This window comes from Apodemus sylvaticus, chromosome 4, assembly GCF_947179515.1.
Source record: "Apodemus sylvaticus chromosome 4, mApoSyl1.1, whole genome shotgun sequence".
Classification (NCBI taxonomy): Eukaryota; Metazoa; Chordata; class Mammalia; order Rodentia; family Muridae; genus Apodemus; species Apodemus sylvaticus.
Genome location: NC_067475.1, coordinates 83,684,029 through 83,708,902, shown reverse-complemented (window position 1 = coordinate 83,708,902; position 24,874 = coordinate 83,684,029). Strand labels below are relative to the sequence as shown.

General features: G+C 44.7%; 1 protein-coding gene and 1 pseudogene across 2 annotated transcripts in view; one reads left to right on the top strand and one right to left on the bottom strand.

Annotated features, from left to right (window-relative positions):
• Tmem131l (transmembrane 131 like) overlaps positions 1-24,874 on the bottom strand; it is a 152,954-nt gene that overhangs the window by 11,339 nt on the left and 116,741 nt on the right. For both annotated transcript variants that reach the window (XM_052180286.1, XM_052180285.1), the window contains exons 18-28: positions 22,647-22,756; positions 21,527-21,599; positions 18,485-18,612; positions 16,757-16,899; positions 15,888-16,074; positions 14,911-15,096; positions 14,048-14,194; positions 13,124-13,746; positions 10,623-10,771; positions 3,277-3,401; positions 389-528 (exon numbers count right to left, since the gene is read on the bottom strand). In XM_052180286.1, coding sequence (XP_052036246.1) covers positions 389-528; positions 3,277-3,401; positions 10,623-10,771; positions 13,124-13,746; positions 14,048-14,194; positions 14,911-15,096; positions 15,888-16,074; positions 16,757-16,899; positions 18,485-18,612; positions 21,527-21,599; positions 22,647-22,756 — 2,011 coding nt within the window. The remainder of the gene's footprint in view (positions 1-388; positions 529-3,276; positions 3,402-10,622; positions 10,772-13,123; positions 13,747-14,047; positions 14,195-14,910; positions 15,097-15,887; positions 16,075-16,756; positions 16,900-18,484; positions 18,613-21,526; positions 21,600-22,646; positions 22,757-24,874) is intronic.
• Positions 23,589-24,666, top strand: LOC127683216 (craniofacial development protein 1-like; annotated as a pseudogene).

The following is a 24,874-nucleotide window of genomic DNA, read 5'->3' as shown; positions in this document are numbered from 1 at the left end:
TGGTGTCCCCACAGCTCCCACTCCCAGGGCGCTGCCCAATAGACCTCTGGTGTACCAGCAGTCTAATCCAGAAATTACAGAGCCACACAGAAATCAGTTTACAAGGGAGACAGCCTGCCTTAGCTGGCTCTGCCCTCTCCCCAAGGGGCCCTGCCTAAGGCCTGCGCACACTGGTCCTGTACCTTCAACAGTATGCACAAAGTCAGGCAGGAATAGACAGACCTGAGGGGCAGCAGCCATGTTCAGGATCTAAGGGGCATGTGCTTTCTGATCTAACCCTGACGCCTTTCTGGTGGAGTTGCCAACAGCTACATGGCCTGTAATGACATTTCTTGAAAGCTCAGAGGACAGATCACAAGAACACCGACGGTAGCTCTGGGCTACATACCCTCCTCTCTCCGTCCAGGGGAGCTGCCCGCAATTTCCGTGCCAACTTTACAAGTCTCCCCAGCGCTGTCCTGTGCACACCAGCTTCTGACATCACTGCAGACAAGCCTCTGTTCGCTCTGTTCGGAAGGCCTGGGAGAACTGTGAGAAAGATCACATCTCTACCTCATTACACAGACACACTTGCTGCTTGAGATAGGTCAGGTAAAAAAAAAATCAGTCTGAGGCCACCTCTCTCAGTCCTGTAGGAGGGTGAACAAGAAAGGCCCCTAAAAGATATGGGAGATGGAAGAGTGGCTCAGTGGTAGATAGAGTTATGTTTAGCACGCACAAGTCATAGGTTCAATTTTTTCACACTCCTGCATCCCCCAAAGAGGCTACCATTTTGAATTAGAATGAATTTAGGGATACTTAGTCTATTTTCATATTTGACAGTGAGAAGAACAGATTCCACAGTGTTGTTCAGAGTGGCCTGGCAGTTCAGGAGTAGAGCCAGGGCTCCTAGCCTGTTTTCCTGAATTTTCAGTGAGCCTGCTGCTTTGTGTCTCGTGAAGGTCTGAGTGTTCATTTAAATATATTCTTCCTCATTTGCAAACATTTGCCTACAAGCACACTGTTGTGAAAGTGCAGTCAGTACAAAGAATAAGGCTCTTGCCCCAAAGGCTCTTAAGTTAAACCACATCTCTGCTATGGGGCCATTAACTCCTCAAGGAAATAATTACAATACTATTTTCTAAGTAGAAATATACAAATGCATGGGCTTGTAAGATTACTCACTTGATAAAGTGCTCAGTATATAAGCATGGAAACCAGAATTCCACCCCTAATATACATGTAAAAAACTAGACACAGCAGCATCCTTTACACCCAGATTTGAAGCAGCAGAGACAGGGGGATTCCTAGAGCTCACTGGCCAGGCAGATGAGCTATCCAGGCTCAGTGAGAAACTGTCTCATAATGTAAGAGAAGTGACTGAGGAAGACACCCAACATCAGCCTCTGAACTCCACGTGTGTGCACACATAACCACATTAACATGTACTCCCACCACATACCCACGTGTGTGCACACACCACATTAAAACGTACTCCCACCACATACCCACATGTGTGTACACACCCACATTAACATGTACTCCCAACACATGCCCACATGTGTGTACACACCCACATTAACATGTACTCCCAACACATGCCCACATGTGTGCACATACCAATACATTTTTTTTAATTAAAGAAAACATAGAAGCACCCTGTGAATAATGAAACGGTTCTCTGCACAGGTCATGGCAGTGCCTGTGTGAGGAGTGTGGGATGAGAAGAAAGCAGCCCAGACATGGGAGATGCAGAGCAGGACGTCACTGACCTCTGAACAAGGCAGAAAGATGTGGACAGAACAGGTACCAGAGACACAATCCAGCAGCGCCTGCCATGTTTCCCATGTTCTCAATTATGAGCAGACTACTTGCTAGTTACTTTTAAACAATTGCTTGGATCTTAGAAATATGCTTTAAGAAGTTTCCTAAGATTACTTGGTGAAGTTGTACTCTTATGTTTCTATATGTTCCTACTTAGGAAAATACAGTATGCTAAAGTGATGAGTAAAATTTATGAAAATATAAATAGGAGAATACAAAAAGGCCCAATGTTTCCTTTATACAGAATACTGAACTCCAATTCTCAAATAAATAACTATATATGATATGGTATGTAATACGTTTATTTCCACTGTGCTGACTGCTTTGTGTGAATTAGGTATAAGGCAGAGTGAGAAAACTGCCCTGGCACTGCCACCCCTGGCACTGCCACCCCTGGGACTGCCACATGACCATCTTCCCGGAATACAGATTAGGACCTAGGAGGAGCTGTAACAATGCTGAACCATGGGCTCTGAGCTCGGTGGCAGCCTCCTGCAGTGCTAAACTTGGTGACAGCCTCCTCCAGTGCTGAGCTCGGTGGCAGCCTTCCTGAGTGCTCTGAGCCCTCAACATGATCAATTATAGCACAGTGGAACCTCACAGCCACTCAAATGTGCCAGGGCTAGGGACCTTATAAAGAAGCATGGAGCACCTAACCAAGCTCACGAGGTGGTGCTGCCTCTGGATGCCAGGATTCAAAAGGAAAGCCTGCATGAGGGAGAGGACTCCTGCCTTGGCCTTCATGCTGCTTAGAGACTGCTGAGAACAGGTGTCAGGATCTCGGAATGGAGTTTTCTATAGAAAACTAGGTACTGCAGGGGGCATCCTGCAGACAGGGGAGAACTGTGGAACCGGAAAAGCCTAACTGTAGATAAGGAAAGGAAGGAGAACATGTCTGTTAGAGGCTCCAACATGTGTGTGCTGTGCTGAGAATCAGGGATGAAAAACTAGAACTCAAAGGCCACTGTGCTGGATATGGACTCAATGAATGTACACACTACTCGTTAGGTTAAAAAAATCTTCAGGCTGGGAAACTGATACACTAGATCTAGAGATTACTTCTGGAATCCCAGCAGCACAGAGCTTCCAGACACAGTTTAGTCCCCTATTCTTCCTGATAAAGAAATGCTAGGCTGAGAAAAGTGTCTCTAAGCAGCACAGTTCCTAAGGCATAGTGCCCAACTTCATAGTAGCATGATATAAGGGACAGTTTAGGTCCTTTCTCTAAAACTTCTCACAGCTTTCAGCATTTTATGAAATGTAAAATTGCAGGTAAAATATAAGTCTTAAAAGGTCATGTTACAGTATTTTTAAGGAGTAAAATTAGAATAACTCTACTTATTCGGCAAATACCTTTCAGACTTGACTACAACACTGCCCTGAGCTGTATTGCCGTCCTAAGCCTGCAGAGAGGAAACACTGCTGTGCAATGGAGCTCAGGATTGAACTGGGAAGGGCCGCAACATGGCATACCTGGAGGCCTGGGCAGAGGCCCTTTTCTTATTTTTCCTACACGTTCGAGTTTTATTCCAATTGAGGGTTTGTGTGCTTCCTTCTCTTTTCTCCTGAAGCTTCCTCTTCCTGTAAGGATCTTCTTGCTGAAGAGGAAAAAGGAAACATTTGTGCTTTCAAGAGACTATATCTGAAGAGAAACTCAAGATTGCCTTTAACTTTTGAGGACCAACTCTCTGTATCTAGAACACCTCCGCTCTCGAGACTCCAGTCTTGAGACCACCTCTATCTGTCCCTGCTTTGTTCTCATTCCCCTGTGTCTGCTTTCTTAGGTTTGGCAGACAGAGAAGAAAAAATAATTGTTGCTTACAAAACCCTCAAGGGGCTGAGGGGGGAAGATCTGCCAGTGATATCCAGGTGGCTTTGGTGAACCTTCTGCCTCCGCTTGGTCATCTGGTGTCTGTAACTCATTGAATCAACTGCTCAAGCAAAATCAGAATAACCCAGGAAGGCACGAGCTGCGTCTCTGCTCTAATTCTTTTGAGATGAACTTTTTGTTAACAGTCAGACTACCAGAGAATGTTCCAAACTAGGTACAGCTTCTTGGGGAATTAAAGTCAGAACACGTTTCATGTGCAAATGTGGTTATGAAGACCTTAATCCAGTGGGTGACATACTGACAGAGATACGGGTGCTACATAGACATACATGTAAAACCTTGTCAGCTGTGGTCTATACATAGGCTCAGTTGGTGGCAGCGGGATGGTCCCTTGCCTTAAGGTCCTTTAAAGCATCTTCCCCATCTTCTAGAGTGTGCACCTTCTCTCCCTGCTCCGCCCCCACCCCACCTCCCTAAAGCAGAGCACAGGCAGAGACTCAGGCTTAACAGCACTCCTGCAGCTTGGAGGATGGACTTGCATCCTCTGTGGACTTCACAGGGGTGAGATACCCACAAGTACAAAGGAGTACCCGGGGCCAGAAGCTTACCCCCGGTCCAGAGGCGTACCCCTGGGCCAGAACTTCTCTATTGGTTAAGACTTCTTTTGTGAACAAAGCAAAGATTAGCTCATTTCCCCATCCTTTTCAGAATGAAGGCCCAGAAATCGGAGGATCCTTTGGCAAGCTGGCAGAAATTTGGCTACTGGGACTTGGAAGGAGAAAGAGAGAAGCTGAAGCGATCAACTCCCCACTTGCCCTAAGTCCCGGATATCAGAACCTCCTGCATCTGCAACATCAATGGGGGGCCTAGGAATGACAGGGAGCTTTGGCCACACAGGCAGTGGGCCATGGGGTTTTGCTTTCTTTTTAGATCCTCCCAATATTAAATAAGTGATTTTTTTTTTAACTCTAAATGTGTTTAAAAATATTGTAAGTCCCACACAGAAAGACCCATTCCCAGGGCTTTAGTCTGATGGTAAGCAGGCACAGGAAAGACTGATTGGGCAGAACAATGGTTCCCACACACTCACTGTTTGTTTTTTCCCACAATTGCTGCTTGAGGTGCTTTGTCTGTGTCCCCCACTGTGCCCACCTTGTCTGTAAGAGCCAACAAAGGCTTGTCAACTCAAGTACTGAAGTCTTGCTGTCCAAGAACAAGCATAGGTCAAGGGTTGGTCTTGAAATGGGGTCAGAGAGTAGGGGTGGTCAACGGTCACTCACATTTGTCTGCCTTTCTGACATCAGTAGGTCGTACAGGAATTGTCGGCCTGTACAAGCAAGCAAGAGGATGAACATGTCGGGGATGGCTGAGCAGAGGGATGTGGGAATCGAAGCATGCCAGTCTATGGGGATGAGATGAGAAAGGAGGAGGCAGACATGGGAGACTCAGAGCCAAGCGAGAGGTCTGAGAAGCAGAGTCCATGAGCCACTTGCCAGGGGAAATGTGAGGGCACAAACAGGAAGTCAAAGAACAGAGGATGCAGTGATGAGGGAGCTCAGACTCGGGAAGTGAGCGCTAACTGAGCATCAGCAGAGAAGGGTCCCAGAGTCAGGAGCAGCGGAGGTACAGATGGGCGGGGAGTCCAGCAGGGAACCAAGAGCAAGAGGAAGTCAGGGCTGACTGCAGCCTGCTGAGCAGGCTCTCCTGGGGAGGAGGAGGAAGCGGAGGAGGAGGAGGAGGAGAAAGAGGAGGAGGAGGTGGCAGGCGGATGCACAGTGTCTGTGAGCCTATACCTCGCTCCTTGGTCTCCACCCATCTCTATTACTAAGTACTCCATGAGCTCCCTGGGGCAGGAGGGGATTAATGGAGGAAGAGTCCCAGAGCTTTCAAGAAAGCAGAGAGATTGAGGGGGTGGGGGCTAACACTGAATGCAAAGTAGGCAAAGGATGTAAACTTTGAGGAAGAAAGAGAAGAGATGAAAAAAGATGAGTTTATCCACAATATTTCATAATAAAACTGTGCTTAGATAGATCAGTGTAGGTAAGCTTGTATCTTGTATTTTTTTTTAAAAAGCAAGTGTGTTTATAATAGTATGTTTACATTCATGGATACCAGGTTGGGTGGGCAGCAGGATACTGGAACAGGGCTTGCCTACTTAATTTAGAGTTTGTTTCCCATGGTGGAATTTTTGGATGGATGATTAAAAAAGCTTCCCTCTACCAACTCAATTTTACACACATACAAAGTGGAGGAAAATGTTCATCTTTCCTTAGATAAAATAAAAAGAAAACATAACTGTTTCCACCCAGAAGTAGTCCTGGATCCAATTTCCATCACCTAAACAACAACAACAACAACACCCCCAAAGCAAAGACTATTGTTCATCTATCACATGCCTACTATTTTGCTAACTGGCCTAAGGGTATAGCTCAGTGGTAGTGCACAAGCTTAGCATGTGGTGGCCTTGAGCCCAACAACAGAAGATGCTTCCAGGAGAATGAGGCCAGCTCTTTCAACTGCCACCCAGGAGAAAGTCAGCGGGAGTCACCCTCCTGGAAGGCAGTCACACAGCACTGAGGAAGCTGAACTAGTCAGCCCTGCTTGCAACCATCACGGGTGAGTCAGACTGCAGTCATTCATCACAGAGTTATTTATGAAGAGGAAATTCAGCCTGCAAGAGGATGATGGAGTAGCGTTTCCCTCTCTATACTCAACCACATGAGAAAATCAGGATTACAACTTCTATATATGTGCGATAATAAGTTATTCTTTTAGCTATAAGACACTAAAAAAAAGTTAAAAAAGCTCATTCAAAAAACATAATATTTTGGATGCATGATACATTTATTCCCCCTTCTTTTTTATGCCTCTGTAATCATAAATTGCTTTTCTAAAAAGGAAAAAAAAGCACTTAAAAGAAAATAAAAAATGCACTTAAGAGAAAATAAAACCCCAGAGCTAAGATTTGAATTGAGTCAATGGCTTCCAAGGCAGAGAGAGCTAGAGGAGCTCTCCTTACCTCTCCTTACCAACAGAGAGAGCTAGAGGAGCACTGTCTGTGCACAGCAGATTATAGAACCTCCAAGCTGTCAAGTTAGGCCCTAAGAAAGAAACCTGCAAACTGCATGCACACATGCACACCGTGCTCACTGCGGGGGTGTGCTCACAGAGTGACCATGCTCACCGGTGTGTGTGTGTGTGTGTGTGTGTGTGTGTGTGTGTGTGTGCTTACCAAGGGGGTGTGCTCACAGAGTGACCATGCTCACCGATGGGGTGTGCTCACTGACGGGGTGTGCTCACAGAGAGGGTGTGCACACTGAGTGACTGTGCTCACTGAGTGACTCTAATGGACAGTGCAGTACAGTGAGCTTCCATTGACCTGAAGAAACAAACCCACAAAATCAGGACACTGAGACACCAAGGCAATGACCAAGGTCAGACACATGATGGCACCAGAGGATCTACCTTGCAACCAAGGGTACATCCTTGGGTCCCAAGGTCTATTCTGAATGCCCCAAATCTTTGGTCTGGCAGCCTCCTAAGCAAGCTGACAACACTGCATGCAGAATGACAGCTGCACAGACACAGAGTGTATACAAGCACAGGATCCGGTGAGGCCCTCAAATGATTGGATGGTTGAGATGAATGGAAGAAAATATCAAACTAAAACACACAACAAAAAACCCTCATAATGAAGGGCCAGCATAGACAAGGCTCATCAGGTCCAAGGAGCAGGAAGACTTGGGGTCCTGGTTCATGTGTGTGGCAGAGGGAGCCAGCGGCGTCACCTCCACCTCTCAGGGCCACATGAGACCAAGGGAACCTTGGCGTCACCAGATCCATGCTCAACTCCTAAATGTGGTTACTTTGTTTCTTCTCTGTGTACCTTCCTGTATCTCTGTCCCTCTGCCCCACATGCACCCCATCAGCACCCAGCATTCAGACTCGGGCCACACCTTCACGCATGCTGTAGAGAAGTGTGATGGCTGATCTTGATTGTCACTGACCTACATCTGGGATCAAATGAAACCACCAAAGTAGGGCACACCTGTGAGGGATCTTCTTGATTGGATCACTTTAGGTAGAACAGTCCCCTCAATCTGCGCTACACAATGGCAGAACACATGAAAGGATATGGGGAAAGGAAGTTCTGGCTCTCAATCTTACTGGTGAGTTTGTCTATCCAGATGCTGTAGCCAGTTTTAAATCCAACTCCTTCAGGATTCCAACACAAACTGAAAACCAGCAGCTGTCAAGGAATCCTCTGGGAATCCAGCACCAGACTGGGACTGCAGAGACATTCTGTCTCATGGACTAAACAGCTACAGAATTCTCAGAAACAGCCCTGTTGGACTATATAGACAACATTTGGTAATTCAGTATATATATATAGTGTGTGTGTAATAAACACATACTATATGTGTGTATACATATACATGTATGTATATATTCATATTTTCATTTTATCAGTTCATATATTCATAATGCATGCATGCATGCATACATGCATACATACATACATACATACATACATACATAATGTGTGTGTATGGAGAGAGAACTTTGAGTAATAAAATCAGGCTGCTTCAGATCCAGATCCATAGGGACAACCCCTATTCCTAACTCCTGCCTGGCGGCCCCAATATAAAGAGCCCAAGAGCCTTCCTGCCCATGTTTCCCTGTGGGTGCCTGCCTTTCAACCAGATGGGCTCCCTAGACACCCAAAGTCGTCTGCCCTGCTGGGTCTTCTTGGAGACTCTGCAGTGTCTGCCTGCCTTCTTTGGCCTGTCTCTGTGCTCTCCCTGTACAGGATGCTATCCCATGCAGGCCTTGCAGAACGCTGTAGCCCAGTAGTAGTCTTAATGCTTGAGTACACACATGTCCCTGTGCCTTTCTCAGTCCACTTTGGAAGGTCTACGGTTTCCTTATCTTGCAGTACCTCCATTTAAAGAACACAGAACAGCCTGGAATATAAAATAACCAGGCTCACTAGTTCATAATCCTTCCTTCTGAATACTTCTCCATGAGGTAGATGTGTAGGTTTACATATACAGAACAGTGACAGAACAGGTAATGGGTGGAGTGATATCAAGATGATGAGTTACCTTTAGATCAAACATTACGGTCCAATTTTATAAGAATCTAATGTTTTTAAAGTAACCAAAGTAGAATCAAAGGAATTACCAACTTTATAACATTTTTCTCTGCATTACATATTAGTTCATTAAAGATCTCTTTAAGGGACAAACATTGTGGCATATGCCTTTAATCCCAACACTCAAGAGGCAGAGGCAAGAGGACCACTGCAAGTTTGAGGCCAGCCTGATCTACATAGTGAGTTTCAGGATAGCCAGAGCTATGTAGAGACCCTGTCTCCAAAGCAGAACAACAAGAAGGTTAAGAATAGGATTGTTGGGTTGTATCCCAGTGGTACTTATCATCTATAGGTTCTGGGTTTGATCCCTAGTGCCACAGGGACAGACAGACAAACAGACCCACACACAAGACTGCTCTCTGCCTAGAATGATCACAGTTAAAATTTACTTCCACCTGCCTTTGATCACTTCCACCTTCTATGTTTTTAGATATGACTGTATCTTCAGTAATATCTTTTAGATATTACTATATCTGCTAGGGTTTTTAGTATTTGCAATCTGGCTTTATTGTTGCTATTTAGTTTTAGGTCTGGATATAAAATAAGCCAATGTCAATAACAGACCTTTAATGTAGCTGCTGCAGCCCTGAATTTTCATTTCTACTTGGTGGGTTTTCATTAACCTGATTTTTTCAGGACAAGTTTACAGGCTCATTTTCATTTAAAAATATCTGCTGCATTTATATCTCAACTTGAATGGACAAATATTCTTTGCTCACATTTTCTTTCTCTCAATGATACTGCATCAATATGTTCTGTTGTGGGCTGTCCTGATGCTGTTTGAATTCTGATGTTAATTCTCTTCCTCAAGAAGGGCGGCCCTCAGATGAGCAGTCAATCACATACTCTGGATCTCATGTGAACCTTCTCCCATTTATTGGTTAATTAAGGCTAAAGCCTGTGACTGGGCAGAGGAAGGGGAAGGTGGGCCGGGAGGTCTTGGAGAGTGGGGGCGGGCAGGCAGGGAGAGAAGAGCGAGAGGAAAAGAGAGGGGACAGAGGAAAAGGAGGAAGCAGAGATGGAGCCACGCGGCCCAAGAGAAACTGCAGGGAGCAAAGGGTCTCACAGCTGGGGAGTAGGTTAGTATAGTGCCAGAGCTGCCCAAGCTCGGCTTATCGCTTATAAATACAACTGGATTGTGTGGTTTTGGTACGGGATAACTGGGGTTGGGAATTACCGCAACCATTTTCTGACATTATTTGATTCCACAGAGACATCTGTAGCAAGCTGGTTTGTGTTGTTTCTTGTGTTCCTTGCTCTGGGCCAACTTTATGCCCCGAGTTTCATAAATTATGTAGAACATGTCTTTGCCTGCTATGCACCAGTATTCTCAGACCTACAGAGCCGGCCGCTGTCATGAATGAATAGAACTCTTCCCTCACTGCAGGAAAATGTTCTTCTATTACATCAATAATAACTTTTCTGATGTTTTAGAGAAAAGAAAGATGATAATAACTATAGGACAAGAATAGATAAACAATTCACCCAGACTCATTGAGGAAGAGGTGTCAGTACTAACTAGATGGAACAGGTTCTGGGTCGGTTTGCTCTACTAAGTTCACTAGGAATTAACCCATTGCTGAAGACTAGTTCTCCCAGAGAATAAAAGCCACCTGGATTCACTGCAAATCACTGTTCTATCACCCATATAATCAGAAGATAAAACTTTCTGAGCAATCACATCAAACCTTTGCTAGCATCTACAGAGAAAGAACCATACTTATCAGAGGCTTCTGTCCTGTCTGCATGGAGTGTGTCTGTCTGTCTGCAGCGTGCCTGCCTGCAGTGTGTGCTGTGCTCTTCTGACTAGGACAGAGAACAGGGAAGGCAGACCTCTGCTGAAGGCGTGTCCTGCTTCTCAGAGCACGTGTCCTCTGGAGATGCCCTCTGCGTCTTCTTTCCTGAAGACAGCTTTGTATCAGCTGCTTTCACAGTTTCAAAGCTGTCCACTTCATTCTTGACAGGCACTTGCTGGTTATTTCCTTGAATAAATAAAAAATTCAGCTTCTAGTATTTTCCCATTCATATACTCCATAGTTAAATGCTTTTTTCATTTAATTTAATGAGATTTAGACACAATTATTTAATAACCACGATTCTCCAGAAATTGACTTTGTTCACAAGTGAAATATACTTATAAAAGTCCTCCAATCTTTAAAAGATGTCGGAGCAGGGGTGGGTCACTGACATTACTGTCAATATTCACAGTATTCTAAGGGAGGAAACCTGCTGTCCGCCAGTGGAGGAGTGGAAAACTGTGTAATGGGGCTTTCATTTAACACTACCAAACCCAACACTTACATTAGTTAAGATGATTTTTTTTTAAATGTGGAATTAAAATCCTGGTTAGAAGACAGTCTGAGGAACCTTTATACTAAATGAAGTAAGCCAGGAAGAAAGAGAAACTTAATGTAGTCACAATCAGGCAGAAAGAGAGTGAGAGGGAACAAGTGGGGTTTAATTTACTACTTAGTAGACACAGAGCCACTGTTTGGGACGACGGGACGTCCTGATGGTAGATTGAGGGAGCAGTTGCCCAACAACTTGAATCATAGTGCTTGTTCCTTTCAGAGAACCCCAAATATTTTTATACATCAGAATAGTCTTTATGGAATACTCAAAATTCCACTTAAGGATTGTGCCAAATGCATAAAGCTCTTTAGAATTAGTTTAGAGCTTTTCCATAACTTCGCTTCAGTATCAACAAGTAACAGTAATGAGATATGCTGGGTTTGAACGTTGGCCCCAAGGTTGGCTATTGGGAAGGGCAGTGGATGTTTAGGGGCAGGCCTGCTGGGAGGTGTCAGATCCTGAGACTCGATCTCTTCCCTCTACACTAGCTTTTCTGTTTCCTGGCTCGTGACAGATGTGGGTGTATTCTTCTGAGGCATACTTTCTACCTTGTTGGCTGAATACCAATCAGATGCTAAGACATCAAGCCAGTTGACTTCGAACTAGAAGCTCCAGAACTTTGCCCTGAGTAAATCTTTCTCTGCAAGTTCACTGTTTAAAAGATACTTCACTGCAGTAACATGAAGTTGGCCAACAAGTACTAGTCACTAAATGCTAAGACCAAAGCCTGACTGGTATTGTAGCACATGCCTTTGATTCTAGTACTCAGGAGGATGAGCCAGGTGGATCTCTGTGAGTCCGTGTCAGCCTGGTCTACATAGTTAGTTCCAGGCTAGCCAGAGCTACTTAATGAGATCCTGTCTATACAAACAAACAAATAAACAAACAGAGTTTCCCCACCAATTACAGGAATGTGCTAATATATTGATCAGAGAGAAAATGGATGAGGGCAGAGAGGAGGTAGTGCTGAGGCATCAACTAGGGTACACTGACCATTTCCTCCTCCCGTCAATAGCATCTGTATTTCTTTCAATAAGAGATACTATTAAAGAAGCAAGCTAGGGAATAGGAGATGCTGCAGCTAGTAGAAAAGTTGGAGGAGTGGTGGTGTACACCTTTAACCCCAACACCAGAAGGCAGAGGCAGGCAGATGTCTGAGTTCAAGATCAGGTCTACAGAGTGCGTTCCAGGATAGCCAGGGCTACACAAAAAACCCTGTCTCAAAAACAAAAAACAACAACAACAAAAAAAAACAAGAATAAAAAAGATTTAAGAAACAATAAAAAACTAAAAGGAAAGAAAAGCTGGTATAGATCTATTTAGTTAGGAAACCTGTACAGGGTGACTACTTTTTTTTTTTTTTTTAGACAAAACGCCTGAAGCTGAGATCAAATTAGAAATATATAGGTATCCTTCTCACAGTGACATATGATAGTAACACCCACTTTGTTCTAAACTTGAACTACTTAGCCATAGCATTCTACAAAGCAGGTGCTTCATATTAAAACTCGAGTTTGAATTTGTGCCTTTGCTAAAATTGTGCACAAATGCACTCAGCTCACACAATTAAGATTAAAGGTCCCAGCAGGGCATGGTAGTTTTCCCCTGTAACCCCATGACTTGGGAGGATGACTAAACAGTTCTGGTTAAGTCAGACAAGAATCTGAGGGCTGGAGAGATGGCTCGGGGGTTAAGAGCACTGACTGCTCTTCCAGAGGTCCTGAGTTCAATTCCCAGCAACCACATGGTGGCTCACAACCATCCATAACACGATCCGATACCCTGTTCTGGGGTGTCTGAAGACAGCTATAGTGTACTCATATAAATAAAAATATATAAATCTTAAGAGAGAGAGAGATCAGGAGAGGGAGAAGGGCAGAGAATAGCTCCACACTGTCTCAAGGTTACAGGGGAGACCAAATCTCACTGGGAATAGACAAGACACCAAATGAGAACCACCATCACGAAGTGACCAAAATTACCATGTTTCCTGGAAACTTCTGGCAAGTCTGACTGAGGGTACTGAGGTGGGGTTTTGGGCAAAGTACTTTCAGGTGGCTTCTTAGAAGTCTTGTGTGGACAGGGCTCTGGTTCCTTGAGCTCAGCCACATTTTCTGAACTGTTAATGTCAGTTTCCTTAGGAAACACACATGTCTGTACTCCCTCCTTCATACTACATTCTGAAGAAGTATTATTGACAATTGTGTTTTTCAGTGAGCTTTCCTCTTTGTTCAGTACAGTTTTGGGAAGGCTTAAATTCTTCTGTAAGCTGCCATTCACACCACTGGTGTATCTGAGGCTGACCCAGTTCTCACTGAGGACATTAGTGCAAATGTCTTCCTTGGCCGCAGACGGGGAGCTCGCCAGGGTCACAGTCTGCTTCTCCTCAGTGGTAACGTTGGCACTGCTGGCCGCAGCCGCACTGGGTTTCTGTTTGCTGTAGTAGAAGGAGCACTTATGCTTCTTCTGAGAATGACCATAGGTGGCCGGGCTCCTCTTGGCAGCATTCTGGAGCCTGCTCAGGGGCGGGCTCACGGGAAGGCAGCTCTTCCCTCTGCCTTTATCAGATGGGCTGTATGTGTCGAGGAAGTTCTTGCAAGTGCTTCTGAATACAAGAAGAAGAACATTTAGTATGAATGCAATTAAACCAAACTTCCCTTCTGTTCCTAACACACAAGGCTAGAAGCAATTGGAGGCAGGCACTGAGTGGCTCCAGCTTCCCCGCCTCTCAAAGTCCCATGAGGTTCCCACTGCGGAGGCTACCCACGAACTACGCCCTCAAAGACTAAGAAAATAATGCAGCTGTTCACACAAGCTACACAAGAGTGGTTAAAACCTCCATTACCTGGAGAGAATCAGAACTGAGCAGATGAACCCACCCTCAGCACACAGGGGAGGCTGCTTACTTGTGAGAACGGGAGCTGATCATATCCACTGGGTCACCGCTCTGCTGTGAAGAGCTGCCATTTTGCCTCTGTCTTGTTTTCATGAATTCCATCAAAATGTACTGTGCTTGTTGGAAGGCTATTAAAATTACACCGAGCAGGGACAAACTAGGGAGAAACCAATGCCATTCTTTACTGGATGGCGCTGAATAGCACGAGGGAGACCCACTAAGAGCCAAGCATAGTAGAACCCAGCTGTGGTTCTAGCGACTTAGAAGCTGAGACAGGAGGATTGCTTGAATCCCGTTTGGGTAACATAATGAGACTACTTCAAAAAGAAAAAACAAAACACCAAACAAACAAAACATAACCCTAAAACAAAGAAAAACGACCTTTTCTTCATTACAGAACAGTGGTGGATGAAATCTAGAAAACAGCTACAGGTAAGGTAACACATTTCATTAAATGTATGATGCAACTTCTGCTATTTCTTAAAAATTAAAAAAAAAAAAAAAAGCACTCAGCTTTTTTAAAATGTGCAAATGCATAGGGTTGACCTGACAATGCAATGTTTAGAAGTATTTTCCAAATAAAGTTACTGTTAAGGGATCATTGTGGTCTTGTAATGTCAAATAATGAGTCGGCTGAGCTAGTAAAACTATCAGCTCTCAAATCTGCCTCTGTGGCTGCCAAGATTGTATGGAGAACACAACCCTTCCTACAGTTCCCGCCACTGCCTTGTCTCTGACCATAGGCCAGAGGGCTCCAAGCAATCAGATTGCCTGTCTAGTCTTATACTCGAGCACTTTGTATTTCCAAGTAAGTCTGCAACATGACTGGACTACTCTGCCTGAGAAGAAGGATGAGAAAGGTAGTCCTCTTACCTGACAAAGAAGACAGTGAGCCTCCAAAAGGACTCCTCCCAGCTGGGGCCTGGAACCACCTCTGCACACAAGGGTAGCATGTGGTGAGGGAGGGTCACGTTGAGTGTGAAGTGGAACTCTAGGTCTGCTGCAGTGACCAGCGTCAGCTCACGAATGACCCAGGAAGAAGTAAAGTCCGGAGTAAACCTAGAAAAAGTGGCTCCGTTATTGACTGATTACAGGGGTAAGTGGCTCATTGTTATGAGTATTTGTTGGTTTTAATTCTCACTACAAAGCAGAATGAGAATAGAAGCCAAACGTAGGCCAACAAAATACTACTCAGGACTGGAGAGATAGATGGCTCAGTGGCTGACAGCACTGGCTGCTCTTCCAGAGGACCTGGGCTCCATTCCCCAGCACGCACGTGGCAGCTCACAACTGGCAACACTAGTTCCGGTGAATCAGATACCTTCTTCTAGTCTCCTTGGGAATCAAGCACTCACTTGGGGCATAGACATATATGCTAACAAACATCCACACAAAAATTAATTTTTAAAAATTAAAAAACTGCCGGGCAGTGGTGGCGCATGCCTTTAACCCCAGCACTTGGGAGACGTAGAACTGAGTTCAAGGTCATTCTGGTCTACAGAGTGAGTTCCAGGACAACCAGGGTTACACAGAGAAACCCTGTCTCCAAAGAAAATAAGAAAGAAAGAGAGAAAGGGGGGGGGAGGGAGGGGGAGAAAGAGAAGAAGGAAGGAAGGAAGGAAGGAAGGAAGGAAGGAAGGAAGGAAGGAAGGAAGGAAGAAAGGAAAGAAAGAAAGAAAGAAAGAAAGAAAGAAAGAAAGAAAGAAAGAAAGAAAGAAAGAAAGAAAGAAAGAAAGAAAGAAAGTAAGTAAAAAAAAATTAAAAAGCCCAAAGCAGCCTAAGCTGTCTCACTAACGGGCTGGGTATCTCCCTCCCCAGTGGTGCGGCATGAACTGAGCCCCAGCACTTACACGATGCTGATGTCTCGGGACGTGTTCGGGCTCAGTGAAAACGGATGGCAATCTAGCACTTCAAATCCATAACCCTGGCAGTCATACCCATTGATTTTCAAAGATGTCACAGTTATGGGAAGAGGTCCGATATTCTCAACTTTGAAGTTCTTTGTAATAGATAAAATCTGCTTGCTGTCTTTCAGTTCTAGTGAGGAACAAGGTATTTCAGTTAGTATACATAAACTTCAAAACTAATTTTAATAATTTACTGAATCAAAACATTACGAAAGTGGAAAAGCTAACATAGCTCAAAAACTGATTTCTACCTTGTTTATAGAATAGTTTCTTATTCTATCATCTCTAGATTTTGCTAAACAAGGAGGAAACAATAAAAATAAAGAAGTCCAGATTCTTCAAGTGATACTTAAATGTTTTATTCTTCCAAGAGCTTAAGAGTTTAGATTTACCACAATGTATCATGTACCCTGAGACCCTGGAAGTTTTATTTATATTGAACTAGGGATGAGGTAAGAGACAGGGTCTCATGTATCCCAGGCTGACCTCAAACTTGCTATGTAGTAGCCAGAGATGGCCTTAAACTTCTGAGCTTCCTGCCTCTACGTCCCAGGTCCTGGGGTGACAGGTGTGTCCCACCGCCCCAGGGTTTACATACACTTTTGCTTTAACATCACAGTTACTAGAAACAGCCCAGATATGATATCAAACCTCTGAAAATAAATGAAAGCATATTTTATATTGGGAGTTTTGGGAAAGAACCAAGAACTTAAGATGTTAACTGTCAAGTTATTAACACACTCTCACTAGTTCTATGGTTTCAATGAATGAATGAAAAAGCCCGTGTTTCAGTGCCAAGCTTGTGAACTCACGTCGATGACAATCCATCAGGGTGGACTCGGGCACCTTAAATCGAAGGGAGCCTCCTGTACCAGGAAGTCTTCCCCCCACTTTCAAGAGCTCTTGTGCTCCAAATCCTTCCACACCAACCATGTCCACGACAGTCAAGTTATTCCTACAGGAAAGGGAAACACAACAGATGACCCCAGGCCTAAGTCAACAGAGAACTAAAACACAACCTGGTAAGAGAGAAACGCAACTTCCCTGGCACTGCTCCTAGCCAGCAACAATCTCTTACAAGTGTGGTGGCATCTCCTGCCTCTCACAGACTAAGATGCTTCCAGGAATGAATGCTAGTCCTGCGTACTCAGCCAACTGGCAGCAGAAGGGGTGAGTGACATCACTCTCCAATCGCCTGTCACCAGTGCCAGTTCAGTTTTCTAATAAACTGGCACTGGGGTGATGGCCAGACACCAAGACACGAAATACAGTGGCAGACCCAGATGCTAACAAACTTGACAAAATGATAAAACTATTTATAGAGTGAATTAAGAAGTTTTCATAGTGATTGTGACGAGAAGAAATACTGGCTTATGGGATAACCCTAGAATTAGACACTCCAAAAATCACCTCACTACTTACATATAATTAGTCAGATTCTTATTAATGCAGTGATACAGACTAGTGTTTATTGTTTTATTAACAGACACCATGCTTGTAAGATGAAATATTATGTGAAAAGTTTAACGGATACACACAAGACTGAATTCCCAGCACCAGGAAGGCAATGCCACAGAAGCAGAGAGAATTTATCTACATGTCTAATTATGCAAAATGCTCTGAAATATGTTTATATCGCTGAAGTTTGGTTAGTGATGTAAATAAAGCCTTTATCAATAAGTGGCTGATTTATAGAAAATAATGTATCAATAAAGAAGTCATCAAAATTAAATGAACCACTATAAAAACCTTAACTTTCAAGTCTAGGTAAGCAAAGTTCACTTAAATGCTGTCTGAACCCACTCTTCAGGAACAGGTTCTAAATGGAGCGCGGACCCCCTGGGAAGCGGGGAGTCCCAGGTCTGAGCTTCTGAGCACAAAGGCTCTGTCTTTAGCATGCGTTCTTTTTAGTCTCATTCAGCTACAGAACACAAACTGGTATTAAAGGAAGCTCCAGTAAACTTTGGGCAGTTGGTCTGATCCTAGAAGAGTCATTGGAAAGTAAAGTGTAACTTAACCAAAGCTACATTTGGGTTAGGATCACCACTGCAGAGAGCTTCAGTTCAGGTCTATCCCGCAGCCTTTGCAAGAAGACACTCCTGAAGACCACCCAATGGAAAGTAAAGAATGAAATGCAGCTGTCCTTCAGGCAGCGAGCATTAACCGTCATCCGAGAAAAAAAGAAATGAGCCGGTGGGCCCGCCCAGCAGGGCACTTTTCCACTGTCCTTGGGGCTCCGGAGCCTAGAGATGGGTGGTCCACATCTACTCATGGGAGAGTCTACAGCAATGTTGCAATTATCTTTCTCGCTAAAGACAAAGAAGTAAATGTGTGGGCCTGTTCTGCCTCTTGGGACTATATCTGACCAGGGGCTGAAATACGCTCCCTTTTAGAGACACTAGCTTACTAGAGGAGGACTGAAGTCCAAGGATTAAGTGAGGGTCCCTCTCTCCAGCCCCCACCACTTCCTAACCTACCACACAGTCCCATCACTACACTCCGAGAAGTGTCAACGCTCAGTGAGAAAGAGACACACCTACCTGATCAGGATGAGGGAGGTGACTTTCCCATAGTCTGCGGGTGTGAACACGACACCAACCCTCCTCGTTTCCAAAGGCTGCAAGTGCACGTGAAGAGCGCCCAAACGGGGCTCCTCAGAAGGCTCACCCTGCAGGTCACAGAGGACACCATTAAGCATCTCAGCCCCGCGGAGTGGGTTTCACCCATTAGGAGCTTGACTACATCCATCCTCACCAACTGACTTCTTTCCGCTGCTTGTACTTGTGCTGGGGACGGAATTCAAGGCTGTCTACACGCTATGTAGACAAGGGTTATACCACTGGGCTCCACCCATCCTCCCAACCTAGCTGGACTTGTTTGCTATGAAGCTGTCAAGCTGACACATGCTTCCTACACCTTATTTGAGAAACTTTGGTAACTGCACACAATCTAGCAGGATACTGCAAAGTGGCTTTGCCTCTTGACTTAGATGGAGGTTGGAGTTCTGGTTTTTTTTTTTTTTTTTTGGTTTTTTGTTTTTTTTGTTTTTTTTTTGAGACAGGGTTTCTCTGTGTAGACCTGGCTGTCCTGGAACTCACTCTGTAGACCAGGCTGGCCTCGAACTCAGAAATCCACCTGCCTCTGCCTCCCAAGTGCTGGGATTAAAGGCGTGCGCCACCACTGCCCGGCGAGGTTGGAGTTCTATACCAAATGCCTTGACTATATAACAGTCATCAGAAAACAGACTTCCTCTGCTTAATTCTATAGCAATTGAAAACGATTCTCCTCCCACGTCAGACAAGCATAGATTGTCTTTAATAGTGAATTTATGTTTTACAGAAACCATCTACAGAAACTAGATTCTCTAGTTGGGAGAGAGACCACTTTTTATTCATATTTGTTCTCTAGTGTTCCTCTGAATCAATACTGTTGACTATTTTATGAATCATCCTGCTGTTTCGCCCAGCTCATGAATAGTGACTGGGTTTCGGCAGGTCTAATATACAGTCTACATGGTAACATTCTCTCCGTGGCTATCCTCAAGCCGGCTGACATTCCCTGTGCTACCCTGGGGAACAAATGGTGATGGGCCTGGGTCTATCCACTAAATTATAAACCCTGAGAGACGAAACCTTGCTTTACAAGTGTAAACTGTGAAGCAAAACCCTGCCAATCTTCTGTATTAAATCTGGAATAATATCAACGGCAGCAGCACTCTACTAAGTATTCTTCCACGCCAGGCACTGGATCATTTAACCCACACAAAACACCAGGCACTCATTTTATAAACCTTATTGAATAGTCGAACTTTGTTATGAAGGTCAAAGATGGGCTGAAACGGCTGCCCCAAATCACAACAGTAGCTGAGGTCTAGCCTGCACCAGCCAGCCCCAAACATCTTAACAAAAGACAATGTGCTTCCACAAGCAAGTCAGCAAAATTACAATGTCAAAGGCCCCCTTTTTATATAAAAAGTTTTAAGCTTTTTAAAATATTATTTTTATTTATGTGCATGTTTGTCCTGTTGCATGCACATGCGCCTCTTCTGTGCAAGCACCTATGGAGATTAGAGGAAGCCATTGAACCCCTTGGACTGCAGTTACAGGACTGCACTATGGGAGCTCCTAGGGACTAAACCTGGGTTCTCTGCAGGGGGTGGGGGACAAGTGCTCTTAACTAAGTCATTTCTCTTCACGAAAAAGAATGCTAACAATTTCCAGTTAAAAATTTCAGCTTTGTATTTGGGTTTTATTTGGGTTTATTTGGGTTAAGTAAGTTAACAAAAAATTATTCACCCCATCACAAAGGTGTTATTTCTTAGGGGGAAAAAAATCTCTAGTAGCCAATACAGCCATTATCTAGATGAGTTATTCAATTTGTTCAAATCTTGACAAAATAATTAAGACATACAATAAATTGCATTTTTTTTTCAAGTTACAAATGACTTAGTCAAAGTAGGCACAGCATCCCTCAGTATTCTGCACTAATCATCTCCATCACTCTGCATGCTCCCTGGGAAGAAGTGGGAGGACCCCCGCCCCTGCACCCCAGCACTGGGCTCTGCCCTCCAGAGCTAAGAAATGACTTCTTCATTACAGTCAACGAGTCTCCACTGTGTATTTACAGCCTGCTCTGCTTTGTTCTAGCTGAACCTTCCAGGCTGTCTGCGCCCTCCCTCCCCTCTCCCCACACACTGTAACAAGTGTAGTTTTAGAGGGATTTGAGGAGATCCTGTGTACAGCTGTATACAGTTTTCTTCTAGTCGCTTTAACTTTGGTTCTGAACAGACAAGATGCATCCTCCACTCCTGAATAGAGACTAAGAAATGAAGCTGCTATGGCCACTGGCACACACCACCTCATCACATGCATTTTGATTCCTGTTCCTAGGGTTTAGAAAAGGCAACATGGCTGCCTCCACTCTAAGAATTTTAAAGAAACCTTTTAAAAGAAGAACCGGAGTATCACAGGAACTGGTGATTATTCCAAGCATTAAGTCATGGGAAGCCTTTCTGGTTGGTTGCTTGCTTGCCTTTTCAGACAAGATTTCTTTCCACATAGCCCTGGCTGTCCTGGAACTCACTATGTAGACCAGGCTGGCCTTGAGCTTGCAGAGGTCTGCCTTCCGAGCACTGGAATTAAAGGTGTGTACTACCACATCCAGTGCACATTTTTTAAAATGTATCTCCTTTTTCCTTACAGTGCCTAAAAAGGAACGTGAAGGGACCAAGGGATTCTAAGAGATTTATAAATTAATTCTTAGATCTCTAGTTGTATTTTGTTTTGTTTTTACATGGCTCTGATTCTGAACAGACAAGATGCATCTGATTCAGTTGGTATTTCTTGTGCATGAATCTAATCTATCACATTAAAATGACACACAGGCTAAACTCATCCTGTACCGCTATGTAATTAAAAAAACAAACCAACCCTGCTGCATATGCCTCATGCCCAGAGAGGGAAATGAGGGCCAACATGAATGCGCACGCACACGCATGAGGGCCCCCAGAACACGAGGTGCTGAAGCCTACTGTTTCTGCAGCTACCAAGTCAGTATATTCAATGTCTGAAATGTACTCCTACCTGGTAAGGGCAAGCTTTGGTGAGCTGGAATTCACCAGTTGAGAGATTAACCGTCTGCATATCTGTGCCAAACCTACAAACAAAACCAAAAACTCCAGTGTTCAATCCAGCATTGAGATGAGCAATAGAGTAGCACACATACTCACAGGCTCACTCCTACATCTGCCCTCAGCCTATAGCTGGTCTATCTCAGCCCCTCCACACCAACCTGCAGCTGTAAGTGCTAGGCAAGTATTGATCAATGAATGATGTAGGTAGCCCAGAATACAAAAAACCCCACAGCCACAGAGATCTACACTGAGAACGACACAGTTGCATCCATATGGCCTACTGTGAGGTAAGTGGGTCTCAACCAACGGCAGCTTTATGCCTGTGAGAACTGGCAGTATCAGGACACATTGGTTAACATGACTGGGGAAGCCTTGCTGGCCCCAAGTGAGCAGAGACTGGCCACAGTACTGAAGACCCTCTAGTACTGTTTGGTCCCTGCTTCTTCTAAATGGCAGCATCTGTGATGAAGTGATGTCAACAGGGCAAAAGCTGAGAAATCCCAAGACCAAGTTTGCCACCCATTTTCCTAAGCAAGAGGAGGAACATCCCAAACACACCTACAACTCCATTCTGGTCGCACTGTTGACAGCAGAGTTCCCGCTTCGCCATCTCTCCCTGTTTACCACTCAGCTCATTTCTTGCTCCTGAGAGAGGTGTACCTCTTTGTCCAAGCTAGTCTCAGAGTCATGGCCTTCCCGTCTCAGCCTCTTAAGTAGTAGATTACAGGCAGGCACCCCTGTACCTGTCTTTAAACTTACTTCCTGTGCTTCCAAAGATCGTCTTAATTTAAGATTCTCAACTTTACAAGTATACACGAAGATTTGTGATGGTTTCTTTAGTTCAAGAAGAGAGTGTTCCATTGGATGACAGAACAATCACGGTGACAATGAGGGTGCCACACAAAACAAAGCCAAGATTTCCATCAAGCCACACGCCTAAAGGGACTAGGCTCCCAGGTGCTTAGGTCGGTGGGCTCACACCGTGCGCCACCACACAAAGCATGGACAAGGTGAGTCTTAGCAGTGACTCCCAAAGGCAGGCAGGCCCACCCACCCGGGGCTCTTCCTACCATTTGTGCAGCAGGCGCACTGCGGCTTCAGGTCTCGGGTACAGGGAGAGAGGCAGCAACTGCAGGGAGACAGGCCGAGGAGACGGGTTCCTCACCACAAAGTATTTCACCTAGATTTGAGGAGAGGAGGGTTAATATGGCAAAGAACACGGTAACCTCTTAAAATATCCCTGCCAAAAGAGCATATAGTCAGTCAGAGGAGGGACAGCCCCATGTCTTACAGTCAGTGGTTCACTAAACTACACATTTGTCAAAGGAGAGGGGGAATGACCAGGAAAATGTGGCTCATTAAACACTGAGGATTCCTGGGATAAAGATTCTTGTCACCAAGCCTCACACAGTGAATTCAATTCCTAGAACCCACTTGATGAAAAGACAGAATTCACTCCTGAAAGCAGTCCTCTGATGTGCACTGGACGCTCATGCTTGCACAGTTAAGTAAACAAACACGGAGGAGTGAGGAATCCTTCGGGAGCAGTTGGGAATTCCAAAACAGCAGCCAAGAAGCCTCAGTTAGCACAAGGGCAGTGCACACTGTGACTTAGTATGCACTGTCCTTAGAGTGCTCCGTCTGCCTCTTCCTGCCACCCAGACTAGGTGACACAAGCCCATGAGCTAGAGAGCCAACATGCTAAAGATGAGTCAACAGCCCAGGCCCAGCATCACAGAGCAACCTGGCTCCCTCTAGATTTCCTTCGGCTGAGGATCTCTCCAAGGCACAGAAACCTATTTCAGCTGGTGTGGACTAAGAGTCTCTCTACAGCCAGCTGTTGAATACTCACTCGCTCATCTCAAACACCATCTTAGAAAGTTCATATCCAGCGCGCGTCTCTAAGGTGGCCCTAGCTGGTCCTGTACCTCTATAGTCTCGTCCTAGAGTTTCAATATTTTGGGGGACAGTGGCTGCAGTCATGTTAGTAGCAGGCCCAAAGTGACAGCACTATGGAAGAATTGGACTCCAAAGACTTCTCCACATCGGATGAGGATGAGGAAGAGGAAGGACTACATGCCGTCGGGTGGAGAGTACAGTGAAGATGGCATCAATGAATTAGCGAAGGAAGATGAAGTGGATGGTGAAGAGCAGGCTGAGAAAACCAAAGGGAAAAGAAGGAAGACTCAGAGCATTCCAGGAATTTCCAGAGAGGAAACAAAGTGGCCTCTTGTTAGATGAAGAGGAAGATGGCAAGGAAGACTCGAGGTAGTAGTAGTGAAGAAGATGAAGAGGCCTTGGGTCAGAGAATGCAAGGAAGAAGAAGGAAGATGACTTGTGGGCCAGCTTCCTAAATGATGTAGGACCAAAGTCAAAGGCAGCCCCAAGTTCACAAGCTAAGGTAACAGAGGAGACTGAAGAGACCAGTTCAAATAAACCGTTGGTCAAAGCAGATGAGCTAGAGAAACCTAAAGACTCAGAAAAGGTGAGGATTACCAGGGTGTCTGACTTTGCTGACGAAGAAATAAGGGTACCTAAGGAAGTAGATGCCACAGCTAAGGAAGCCAAGTCTTTCCTCAAGCAAACAGGGAAAGAAAAACTATAGGCTCTTGTCACTTCAGCGGCGACACTGCTCCCTGCTGGATCAGGGATAAAAAGATCAAGTGATATGAGCGGCCTTTTAGGGAAAATTGGAGCCACAAAAAACAGAAAATGAGCACCCTTGAGAAATCCAAATTGGACTGGGAGAGCTTCAAGGAGGAAGAAGGGATTGGTGAAGAACTGGCCGTCCATAACTGAGGGAAGGAAGGGTACAACAACGCAAAGCTTTTCTGGATTGAGTGGCCCCAGGCAGTCTGAAATGGAGCGAGATCTCAGGCTGAGCAAAATGAAAGCTTGACATTCTGGGGAGAATTCCTAGCAGCTTAATGCTACTGACAATGTGAGCTCTTCTCTGTGTCTGTGAAATGTTTTCAGTGTCCATCAGTTTTCAGTCAGCCCCTTTTTCTATGCTGCAGTTTGTTTAATGTATCTTACTCTCACCTGGTTCCATTCATTTTCCTTTTTAAAATTTGTCTTTAAATAAACAAATAGAACCCTCAAAAAAAAAAAAAAACCCAGAAAGTTCATATCCAATTAATATTTCTCTGTTCAAGGGCTGTCCCTGTGATATCCCTAATCAAAGTCCTAATGGTGTACGTGTGTGAATTTCAATTGATTTCTTCTAAAGCAAACCTCCAGGGATAAGACCCGAGTGTCCCAGGCTTGGTGACGTCACTGACAAGGGAGCTCGAGTCAC